Source organism: Halichoerus grypus, chromosome 10 (assembly GCF_964656455.1).
Source record: "Halichoerus grypus chromosome 10, mHalGry1.hap1.1, whole genome shotgun sequence".
Taxonomy (NCBI): domain Eukaryota; kingdom Metazoa; phylum Chordata; class Mammalia; order Carnivora; family Phocidae; genus Halichoerus; species Halichoerus grypus.
Window position 1 is genome coordinate 124,819,672 of NC_135721.1, and position 12,588 is coordinate 124,832,259.

General features: G+C 52.3%; 1 protein-coding gene across 2 annotated transcripts in view; it reads right to left on the reverse strand.

Moving 5' to 3' along the window:
- Positions 1-12,588, reverse strand: part of CDH22 (cadherin 22) — a 67,439-nt gene that overhangs the window by 51,761 nt on the left and 3,090 nt on the right. For both annotated transcript variants that reach the window (XM_036069664.2, XM_078057254.1), the window contains exon 2: positions 7,093-7,387. In XM_036069664.2, coding sequence (XP_035925557.1) covers positions 7,093-7,387 — 295 coding nt within the window. The remainder of the gene's footprint in view (positions 1-7,092; positions 7,388-12,588) is intronic.

Here is a 12,588-nt window from a genome sequence, read left to right on the forward strand (position 1 = left end):
GGCAGAGATACATAGAGACAGGGAGAAAGTGGAACACAGAATGTGACAGAAAGAGGTAGAAACGCAGAGATAAAGTCAGAAAGTAGACTTATATAGAAACAGAGACAGGCAGAGATACATATTAAGCAAGAGGAGAGTGGGAGAGAGTGGGAGGGGGGACAAAGAGAAGAAGCAATTTTGGCTCAATGGGATAAGTGTGCCCTACGTTGCAAACACACTTCTCCAGTCTCCAGTGACCTCTGGGACGCTGCCCCCTCACTTTCTCCTCATAGATCCCAGCCATGGACTCACCCATGAATGTGTGTGGGATCTAATCTGTCCCCCTGAGAGAGAGGACTCTCCTACCACCCCAATTTGAGACCCTTATGCTCTTCTGTCCTTTCCACATTTAAATGGGACCCTCTAGTAAGTAGTCTGGTCACCTTGTTTGGGATAGCAACATTGTAAGTATCTGCAATAGCATCCCTCTGCCTATTGCAGAAAGCAAACATTTTTTGCTTATAATTCGGTTCCATTCAGTCACCCTACATCTACGGAGCACCCACTGTGTGCTAGACCCTTGCGGGCAGGAAGGTGGCTCTGTCACCTTTTTACCCACTGCTGTGTAGGCATAGGGCCTGGCTTAGAGAAGGTGCTTGTGTTTGTTGAATAATTTGTTGATGGAAACGACAAAGAAAGGCATGGATCCAGTCTTCGCTGTCCAGATTCCTTGGGCCATGGGGATGACTCCTGAGGGCCAGGGCCTCTGCTCTTCCTTGCCACCTCTCCCCACCAGAAATCTCCTGTCCTGTTCCCCCCCGATCCTGGGTGGTGAGAGCCAGTGCCGTTGCTAGGCAAGGAGATATTGCACATATAGATCTTCCTGGACTTTAATTAAAAACATCTTTAGAAGTTGTCTCTGCAGAGGCCAGCAATTGATTCCTGGCTTGGGCCTGAGGGCTGCTGAGGCACACTCTCTCTGGCTGCAGACAGGACAATCAGAGGCTCCCAGCTGGTTGCTGCCTTCCCCAAATGAGACCCTTGGGGAATGCACTGCCTCCTGCCTTCCTCCTTTCCTCCCTGCCCCGTCCCCCACCAAGCACTGGATTCAGCAATCAGATAGTGAGCTCTTTCAATTTTACCTCCTTCTGTTCATGAGCCTCAGTTTCTCCCGCTATGAAATGGGCATGTTAACACTTGACCCGAGAGCTCCAGGGGATGAAATGAGATCAGGGATGTGAAAGTGCTTTGCAAGCTGCAAAGTCCCTGTGCATGGCTGTTGCCCACACAAGCCGAGGTGAGTGGCTTGGGTTCTGCTTCCAGGTTCTGGGTCAAGCTCTGGAAACTCAGGCAAGTTACTTAACTCTCTCTGCATTTACTTTCTCGTTGGTTAAATGAGGACAGTAATACCTGCCCTGCTTATTCCCCAGGATTGTTGAGAAGAAAGGGAAATAGCTCTGTGAAAGCAGTGTTGGCTGATGGCTATTATTTAGTAAATGTCCCAAGAAGTGCGGACTATACTACAAACAACCCTTTTCCGTCTACTAAAGATGCTGCTCACAGAGAAACTGGAATACATGGGAGCCCCGCTCCGGCAGAGCCCCTGCCCATTTCCACAGCCTGTTGAGCCCCAATCCCATGGTCCAACAATGCCAATCCTATGCCAAATGAACCACCCTATTCTCTTGCCTTGCTCGCAGCAAACATCACTAATCGATTGCATCATTTTCTCCTGAGCTTGAATGGGGGTCCTCAGACTCCTTCTCAACACAACCCTACGGTCACTACCAATTGACCAGAGTTGGCCCTAGAGGTGAAACTGATCTGCCACCACTTTGAGGCCAGGGGAGGGTCTTGCTCATCTTTGCAACCCCCACATACCTAGCAAAGTGCCATGTACACAGTAGGCACTAATACACATTTATTGAATTGAAAGCAACTGCTCATTTTTCTATCCCCTTGGGGCTATATATAAAGTAGGTGCTAATAAATGTTTGCTAAGTTAGGTGACTCATCTTTGCAACCCCTACAGAGCCAAGTACACTGGAGGCCTTGTACATAATGGGTGCTAATAAACATTTGTGGATTTAATTCAATTACTTATCTTTACATCCCCTGCAGTGCCCGGAATAAAGTAGTGGCTAATAGATGTGTGTTGGATTGAACTTCTCATTTCTGTAACCTCAACAGTGCCAAGCATATCGTCTTATACATAGTTGGCATTAATAAGTAGGTAGAGTTGAACTGGGCATGAAAGCCCTGTGAAATCTTGCTGTCCACTGGTCAGGTTGTGATACTGGTGGGAAGGGGTCTGGTGCCCCCAACATTAAGAGATTTTCTAGTCTAACTCTTTTGTCTCAAAACTCACTCTCTTGTTGGTTTCATCTAGCCTTCAGCTTTAAGTTCCTTCTCTCTGCTGATGACTTTCAAAATTGTATCTCTGACCCTGTTTGTGCTCCTGACCTCCAGACACAGAGACCCAACTCTCCCCTTGACTACTCCACTTGGATTTCTAGTAGACATCTCAATCTTGACATGCCCAAGAGTCTTAATTTTGCACTGTAATCTTGCTCTTCCTGGAGCATTCCCCATCTCGGCAGCTCCATCCATCCAGTTGCTCAGGCCACACATGTCAACATCATCTTTGCCTTGTCTCTCTCTCACTCCCCATATCCAGTCCCTCACAAGCCCGTTGGCTCTACCTTCAACATACATCCAGAATCCCATACCTTCTCACCTCCTATGCTGGTCAGAGTCAGCATTACCTTTGCCGGCATGATTGCAGCTGCCTCCTCACTGATCTCCCTACTTCCAACCTTGTCGCTTATAGTCCATTTTCAACTCGGTGGCCAACAAGTCAGCCTTTAAAAGTATAAGTTGTATCACATCACTCATTGACTCTGTATCTCACTCAGAGTACAACAGAAATCCTTTCAATGGTTACCATGCCCTACATGATCCAGTTTCCAGTATCTCTTTCGATCTCATTGGACACTCCCCACCTCACTTACTCCTCTCTTCACCCACACTGACCCCTTGCTATTTCTCAAACCTGACAAACACACTATGCCTCAGAACCTTTGCACTTGCTGTTCCCTCTGCCTGTACCTCCTTCCTCCAGCTTAGTGATTCTCCAAGTGTGGTCCCTGAGCCAACAACAGCAGCATCACCATGAAATTTATTAAAAATGCAAACATTTCTAATAGCCAGACCTGCTGACTCAGAAACCCTGGGGGGAAAGGGCATCAATCTGTATTTTAGCAAGCCCTCCAAGTAATGTGGATGCACAATCAAGTATGAGAACCACTGTTTCACAGAGCTCCTTGGTTCCTTCAGATCTTTGTTCAAATGTCCTCTTTTGTAAACAAAGGCCCTCCCTGACACCTCTATCTAAAATAGCACTCCCTCAGTATAATGCCAATTTCCCTTGGTTTCGCAGCACTTACACCACAGGGCCTATAACATATTGGCTTGTTTATTTCTTTCCTGTCTTCTCCCTGCTCTGCACGTAGGCTTCCTAAGAATCCCCAATGCCTGGAACAGTGCCTGACACAGAGTAGACACTCAGTAAATATCTGTTGCATGAATGAACCCCTTCAATGCTTCGGAGGGAACTTGGTGCCCAGAGAGAGGCAGGGACTCGCCCAAGGTTGTGTAGGGAGCCAGGCCTCCTGACTGTCCGCTGCAGGACCTGCTTCGCTGCATTAGGCTCAGCTTGGTTGGCATGCCCCTCCTCAGAAGCGTGGCTCATCGGAGGCCCCCGGCACACTTCCCTTCCTTTTTAAGCTGTGAGTGGTTTAATTTGCGAGCACTGCTGCCTTTCATGTCCCAAGCTGTGTCCCTGCTCCCTCTGATCTCCGAAGCTGCCCAGACCCCAGTGCCGCCTGTCGGCCCCGCCCTCCTCAGCCCAGATCAGGAGGCTCAGTCATTGTGACTGATTTTCAAAGCTGCCTGGAGTCTCCGCAAGCACCCTGGTGTCAGATTTGCTTCCTCTTCAAAAAGTTGCTTAAATGAAATAAACTAATTTAATTTCTGCTTCCTCCCTCCCCCTTCCTGGGTTCCTTGGCTTGTCCGAGTTGAATCCAATGCCTGACTCTTTCCTGAGCTGAATGTCAGAGTCAGTGGGCTGGGAGAGGGAGGTGAGGCAGGGCAGGAGCTCCTCAGGCTGACTGATACTCATGAACCTGGGGGCTGGCTCTGCCTCCTACAATCTGGGTGACCTTGAATGTGTCCTTGCCCTTCTCTTGGCCTCAGTTCCCCCAAGTGTGACGCAAGGACTCTTGCCACTCCAACAGTCTAGGAGCCAAGCCTTGACTTGCTCAGTCACTGACTTGCTATGTGACGGTGGGCACATTTTCTCCCCTCTGAGCCTCAGTGTTCCCATCTGTTCAATGGGGATGCCACCATCAGTCCCGCCACCTCTCAGAGTTGAAGTGGGAGTGAAGTGATGGACGAGCACCTGGCGGATACCTCCCTCTGGAGTCCCCTGTCCCCACCTGTTCTCCAAACTGTAGTAGAGGGAGCTTTCTAAAATGCACCTCAGGACCTTTGCACTTGGTTGTCTCCCTTGCTTAAGCCTTTCCCAGATTCCATGCTTCCCTCAAGTCCTTCAAGTATGGCTCTTGCTTCCTTCTCCAGCCTCACCTCGTGTCACCTTTCTGGCCTTTTCCATGTGGAAAAGATCCATTTGGGATGAAGAGACACAGGGCCAGGGTTTGAATCAGTGAGTAGGGGCTGATGGATGGGGGGACGTCAGGGGCTTGAGCTGCCCCTGACTTGCTGTGTGACCTTGGACACATCACCGCCTCTCTGAGCCTCAGTTTCCCCCATTTGCAAAACTGATTTCTAAGTAATCACTAGGCTCTGAAAGTCTGTGGGTCTTTGCTACTGACAACTTCTGACGATCTCTCCACTGTGCCTGTACATTGAAGTGCCTTTTGCAAGATCTCTACTTGGCTGTCTAATAAGTATTTCCAACTTAGCACGACTGAAACCAAACTCCTGATTTCCCTCCATCCCCAGATCTGCTGTTCCTCCCATCTCAGCAAATGGAAATCCTATCTATTTAATTATCCAGGTCAACACTTCAGTAGCCATCCCTGAATTGTCTTTCTCTCACACCCCACATCCCATCCATTAGCAAATGCTTTCAGCTCTACTTTTAAAATATGTCCCAAAGTCGACCTCTTCTCACTACCCTTACTGGCCCCACCTTGTTCCAAGCCACCATCATTTCCCACCTAGGTAATTACAATATACTCCTCTGCTTCTGTCCTTGCCCCATACCCCAACCCCGCCACCATCTGATCTTCACAGAACAGCAGGGGATCCTGTTAAAACTAAGTCGGACCATGTCACTCTTCTGAACAAGCCTCTTCGCTGACTGCCCAGCTTGCTCAGCGTAAAAAGCAAATCCCTGACTATGCTCCCCAGGGCTGCACAATCTGATTGCCTCTCCACTTCTCCTTGGAGTCTTTGCAGGTACTGTTCCCTCTGCCTGGAATGCTCTTCCCCCAGGGCCCACCCTTCACTTTCTTCAGGTCTCCACTTCAATGTCACCTCCTCAGAGAAGCCTTCCCAGCCCAACGACCTGCTTGTTTACTCGCTTATTGCCTGTCCTCCTCAGCCAGAAAGTACCCTTCTGGAGAGGGAGGCTTGTCTGTCTCTTTAATGCCACGTTCTCAGTGCCCAGCACATAGTAGGTCTTCCTATACACTTGTCAAATGAATAAACGGATACACTCAAATAGACACATAGCATGTCATATGCATGCACAGGCCTTAAAGTGCCGTTTGACTAGCCATGTACATGCACACACGCATGTGTGAACGCATGTGCGCACGAGGCAGACGTGTGCACCTGTGCGTGTGTGTGCACCAGCCTGCACCCACATCCCTGCCCTCACTGTTCCCTGTCCTCCCACCGTCCTTCTGTGCCCACCCGTATCTCTGGTCCACTTCCTCCTCTCCATCGCTGGCTGCCGGCTCTCTACCCACCAATCTGCCAGATTTAGCCCAATCTGGGGACGCGGGGGTTGACTGCACCCTCTCCCACGAGCTCAGACACCCCCTATCTCTTACATGCACCAGTCGGACTGGAAGGCCCAGAGAGGGGCAGCCCTGAGCCCTTGACCGGGTGCCTGGGCCAACCCCATGTGGAAGAAGATGGCTGTGCCCCTTGGCCATGACTCCGGCTTCTCCCAGGAGCCCCGGGGAGAAGTGGGCCCCACCGTGGGAGCGGGCATATTCATCCAACCTTCCGCTTCAGTGTCCCGCTGCTATGTGGGGGTGAGCTTCGGAGTATGGCCTCGCCTGAGGTCTTCTCGCACGTGGGGGTTCTGGTGTGTGGGCTCCCGGTTTACCTGTACCACGGCGCGTCCCCAGCGCCCCTGCACACTAGCGGTCGTACCCGGCTACGTGCAGCTGACCTGTGTCTGGGGCTCAGCCGTCTCTGTGAACCTGTTTCCAGGGGGCTGGGCCTTGGGGTGTTGGGGTCTCCCCTGGGCAGGGAACGAAGCTGTCTGGATGCTGTGGCCTCTGTGACTGCTCATCCCTGTTGTGGCTACACTCTGGGGAAGCCTGGACCCGGGTGGGTCACGTGTGTTGGTGGCTTTGGCCTGTGGCTTTGTAGGTGACCTTGTCTGCGCGTAAGCTCCATCCGCATGTGGGGCTGCTTCCCGAGGGGCTGTCTGAGGCTCTGTCGGGTGTGAGGCCGTGTCTGGGTGTGCGCTTGGGCCTCGTTCCAGCTGTGTGACACTCCGGGTCTTCCCAGCTGTAGGCGTGCCCGTGTTCAGTTGTGCCCGCGCCTGTAAGTGGGGCTGGGCCTGTGGGGGTGACCATGCCCAAGGGTGTTGCTATGGCCACCCGGAGGTCCATGTCCACGTGGGGACGGTGTCCATGTATGTGTCTGAGGTCATGTGTGCAGCTGTGACCGTGTCATCACTATGCCTGAGCCCGTGTGGGCACCTGGGCTCATGCCTCTACCCCCTGCCTGGGGCAGCAGCTCCTGTCCCTCCGGTGTCTCCCCAGATTATCAGCCGGTCCCCACCGCAGGCTCTCCCTCAGAACCCGGCGGCTCCCCTCACCCTAGCCCCTGGCTCAGCCCGCCGCCCACCTGTGGGTGAGAGTTCGGCCACACTTCCAATGTAGGGGCCGTGCAGGAAGCGGGGCTCGCTATCGTTGATGTCCTGCACCTTGATGATGAACTCCGATTCGGGCTCTAGCAGGCGGTTGGTGGCACGATCCCGAGCCTGAGCCCGCAGTGTGTAGAAAGTTTTCTGCTCCCGGTCCAGGCGCTCCATGGCATGGATGTCTCCCGTCAGCTCATCGATTAGGAAGATGGTCCCAGCGCCCTCACCTGAGATGGTGTACTTGATGGCCCCGTCACCCTCGTCGGAGTCCGAGTGGATCTGGGGAGGCAGGGAGGAAAGTCAGTGGGTCCGGGGCGGGGCCTCGGAGTTTGCATTTCTATCAAGCTTCCAAATGGCTGTCTCTGACCCCACTCTGAGTTATGGGTCCAACCCCAGCCCCCAGACTCTGAGCTTGGTGGGGACGGGGAGTGAAGGGAGCAGGGAGGAAAGGCACATTGAAGGAGCACCTGCTCCATGCCAGGCGCTGTGCTAAGCCATTCACGGACTTACCTAAGGTTTAAAGTCTATAGAAGGCGCTAGCCCCTGCCTGGCACACGGGACATGCGCAATCTACCAGCCAGCCCAGCAGGGGCACTGCCCCAGAGTCCGACCGCAGCAGGACCCTGGCCAGGCCAGGCAGGACCCTCTGGCTGCTGGGTCACGGAGAGAGGTCGGGGGAGCTGAGGGAACTGGGGTGAGGGAGAGGAGAAAGACCATTTACTGCAGTGGGGGGGGGGAGCTTTTTCACTATCTTAACAACTGGCACAATGACACTGGTATGTACTAGCTGAAAATCAGCCCTGCCTGAGACATAATAAGTGTCCAATAAATGGTAGCTATCGTTACTATTATGTTATTTACTAAATGTTAGCTATATATAACTGGGATTTAATCCAGCCACCGACAGGCTCCAAATCCCCGGCTGTTTTCACTGAACTGAGATCTCTTAGGCAAGAAAGCAGTAGCAAGACTGTTCTCCCAAACAGAAACACCTAGGTCCTGATCCTCCGATGCCCAAATTTCTGAGGCGGCTCTAAGCAGAGGGAAAAGCGTCCGATGAAGCTGGTGACCTTGGGTGGCTCCCTGCTCCGCTCTAAGCTTCCGTAGAGATGGAGTGTGAGTGACAGAATCCCTAAGGCCCCTTTCAGGCCAGGATGCCACATACCCCAGCCCACTCAGCAGGACAACAGGCGTCAATGAAGTCGTCACGAAGGGGGATGAAAGCCCACCCACCCCTTGCCACGCAGGAGGAGCCTGGGTATAAATTCTGCTGGTGGAACTCTGTGTCTGAAAGGTGGATTATAGAAGTGCCATTTGGAAGATTGAATGGCCCATAAACATTTTCATATTTCATTAGCCGATTAATGGGCATCTCTCTCTTTTTGGCGAGTCTGCTGATTCTCAGCAGAAATTGCGGGGAGTAAATGGAGGCGTCTGGTGGAAACTTCCCGGGTCCCCGTCCTGTTATAGATTGCCCCAATTAATGCCCGTTCTGGGCTCCACTGAAAAGCCTTCTTCCTGTCCAGTTACTGTTAATAGATTTCTCATAAGTGGCTGGATTGTAAAAACCTCATAACTCAGTTTAATGCCCCTAATAAAATTATCTCAGGACGTCAGCCCTGAATCATTGGCAATGCTGGGGATGAGGAGACCTGTCTCTCCTGTTTGCTGTTTATGCTTTCCCTCCACCTTGGCCCAGGGGACGTGGGGATAGGAGAGGGTGAACTTGCTCCCTCTTCCAGTGCCTCCACCCACTTTCCAATCAGACCCGGCGTCTGCTTACACAGTCAGCAAACACCGCCAAGCCATGGGTGGGACAGACACCACGTGGGGGGACGCTTAACAGCGATAATCTTATCAGTTTTCATCTCTGCCCTATGAAACATTATTCTTCCCATTTCTCAGATGAGAAAACGAAAATGCAGAGAGGGGAAGTCACCTGCTGTGTCACACAGCCTAGTTCAGGAAGCCAATCTCCTGATTCCATCACTCACTAATGTTGTGATCTTGGGCTTGTTCATTTTTTCTGTCTGTTTTCCCACCTGAGAAATCAGATCAAGCCCTCCCTGGCACAGGTGCGGTGAGGATTCAATGAGAGCATGTTTGTAATGGCCTGAACCCTCGGTAGGCCATTGTTGCCTTCCCTTTCTGCCCCCTGGGTCTCTATCACGTCCCTGCAGACCTTACTCACATCCCGGACAGGGATCACTCACGAGTGAGGAGCGGGGAGGAGGGAGTGGAAGACAGCGGTGATGTCACCAATGTTCTTCTTCCGTGACGGATGACATAGTGCTCATGCGGTGGCCCAGTGGCCACTCTCTGGGGACTGCAGAGTCAGACAGAGCTGAACGCCAGGGCGGGGGTGTGGGGGCTGGGCTGGGGGTGGAGGTGGGGGCGGGAGCTGCGAGCTGCGAGCTGTGGGGCTGGGCTGGGCGGGGGCTGCCTGCCCTGCCCGCGTGGGTCCTGGCTCTGGGATGAAGAGGGTGTGCCTGTGTCTCTACCCCCAGAAGGACATTTCCCAAGACACTCAGCTGTGAGTAGGGGCTGGAGGCCAGCGCTCTTGTTCATGGAGCGCCTACCACGTGCCAGGTGTGTTGCGGGCCTCTGCGGAAATCTAACTGAACGTCGGAGCGCACGTGGATGTAGCCCCCTTTTCCAGGTGAGGACACTGAGCTAGGCCTACGTCTGTTTGACTCCAAAGTGCAGTTTGTCCCTCTGCAGCCTCTGCAGTCTGTCAGTCTGGCTGGGGGAGAGGCCTGGACACACCTTTTGCCTTGTGCCGGCCACAGTCCTGGGCGGCCTCTTCTACCTGCGCCTCTACTTCATCATTTGGAAAAGGACTGCAAATCACAAATCAAGAGAGACAATGGGCTTCGGGATCAGGAACAGCTGGGTGCCAGCTTAGGCTTTGCCACTGGCCTGTGGCATGGCCCTGAGCCAGAGGCTACCCTTCTCTGAGCCTCAGTCTTCTCATTTGTAAAGGATACGATATGGCTCCCACGCCTTCCAACGATTCATAAGATAATGTGTGGAAACTCCTGGCACGAAGTAAGTGCTCAGTGCAGATCAGTGCCCTCTCCTTTTCCCACCCTGGGCTCAGGAGGGACTGAGGGTCACCCACTTCATCCCCCATCTCCTGACACAAGACCATAGGCTGAAATCCTGACCCACTGGAGAGACAAGGGCATCGTCTAGTACCTTCTTGTCTTTTAAACTGGGCTTGTCTCCTCCTTCAGGCAGTCCTCTTAGGTGCTCCCCCATCCCCACGTCGTTTGGTTAAAGAGCCTTCATCCTGCCCCATGCACACTCCCTTCTGCTCCACACTCCCCCATAACACCTCAGTGTTGCACGTCTGTCTCCCCAGCTGTCCTGGGCCTCAGGGGTGTGTACTAACTTTGATTCATGCCTGTCTGAACTCCCCATGCCTGGCACACATAGGTGTCCTGAGTAGGCCTGCAGAGAAAATACGGGGGAAGCGAGAAAGAGTGTGTGTGTGTAAGAGTATATACACGTGCAAGTGTGAGATGTGAGCTCCTTGAGGACCAAGCATATGGCTGTTTGTTTCCTTCTACCCAGAACCCAGCACAAGGCATGGCACCAAACATATCAAATAAATGAAGAATGAAATATATAACAGTCACTAAAATTCCCCACCTGCCTTCTGGGGTTTCTGGAGGATCCAGTCACCGTTAAATCCCAGGTACACATGAGCTAGACTAGAGAGAAGAGTCACTAGACACACTTCTAGACCCTTTACTGCAACCTCATTGATGTCCCATTAGGAATTTGCCAGTCAGAGGTTATTCCCTCCCTGCTGCACAGGTTGGCAAGCTGCAGATCAGAGAGGGCCTGTGAGGTCACACACTAGCCATCAAGGGGTGATCCTGAAGCCTGATTCCACATCCTGGGTTCTATCCATTGCCATCAAGTGTGGACAGCCCCAGAGGAGATTACCCCTCCTCAGGTCCCAGCCCTGGATCATAAACAACGTGAAAAACACAAGAGTGATGGCTTCTCATCCCGGGGGGAACTGAAAAATGGGATTTACGAGGCCATTAATTACTTCCTCCTAATTAAATCAAAATTAAATGCGAGCAGAGGTACGTTTTCCTTATTAAAGATAATTAAACGGACAGCGCAGCTACGCAAATAAAACGAGTCCAGGATTTAAATGGAAAGCAAATCAAATAAAAAGCCTCCCCCGGAATGAGGGGTCTGTTCACGCCTGTGCTTCTGGTAAACCAGGAGTTCATCAATTTTCTTTAAATATTAGCAACTTAATTAAATCTGCCCTCCTCCCCACTTTAATCCTGCTGTATATCTAAAATAGATCTCACCGCCCACAGGAGTTGGTCATAAGTGCTGACCCCATAATTCTATCTTTTTAAAAAAAAAATTAAAAAATCCTACAAAATCCACATCCAGCTGACAGAAGCCTCAGGGGAAATTACAGTTCAGAAAAGGGATTAGTCAAAGTACCCAGACTGTATGGAAATATGGGAGGTTGCTTTGAGGGTGGGAGTTGGGGGCAGGTGAGGGGAAGAGGCGGGCCAGGCTGCCCAGGGAGCAGGACCAGGGAGGGAGCCTCGGGTGCTGAGGCTGAGGCGACAACCACGGGCCGCAGCGGTTCCTGCGGGTGCCAACAGGAGCCTGGCGGTGAGTGATGGAGAAGGAGCTTGTAAAATAGGTTACCGTTGGGCGCCCGGGGTTCACTCGGCGGATGGTGCTGTTGCTAAGCTACCTTTGGAATTCGACAAGGACGGATGCTCCAAGCGGCTCCCTGGGGCGGGGGACCGGGAAGCAGTGAATTCACTGAAACCGTGGAGAAGTCCTTTCTCCCCAAAGAGCGAGAGAGCGAGCGTGGTATGAGAGAGAGAGAGAGAGAGAGACAGAGAGACAGAGAGAGATAGTGTGTGTGTGCGTGTGTGTATGCATGTGTGCACATACAATCGCCTGCACAAAGGTGGGGCTCGGCTGGCAAGGGGACGGGTGGTTTTTAAAAGTCCAAGCTCATATTCCTCATATTGCTATTGAATATTGAGTGAGGTGTGGGCTAAGTGACCACCTCCCTCTCTCCCATCCCCCACCACTTGGGGGTGAGAAACCAGGACATGTGTTGCTGAGAAGGCTTTCAGGGTTTGGGCAGGGGTTGGGAGTGTCTGTGTAGCTGGGATGCTCAAGCTGGTGGAAATACCAGGCAAGACCTATAATTATAAAAGCTAACACCCAGCACACGCCAGGTGCCAGGCGCTTGCTCTTCTAGGCTCCTGACATGTGCTAACTCGGTGATTCCTCACCGCAACCCTTTGAGGTGGGGGTAGTAACAGCCTCACTCAACAGATAAGGAACCTGAGGTTCAGAGAGGTTAAGTAATGTGCCCAAGATCAGAGCGATAATAAGGGGCAGAGCTGGGATTTGAGCCCCGGCAGCCTGGCTCCAGCTGGCCCCCTTGAACCACATACTATATACCACACCACAGG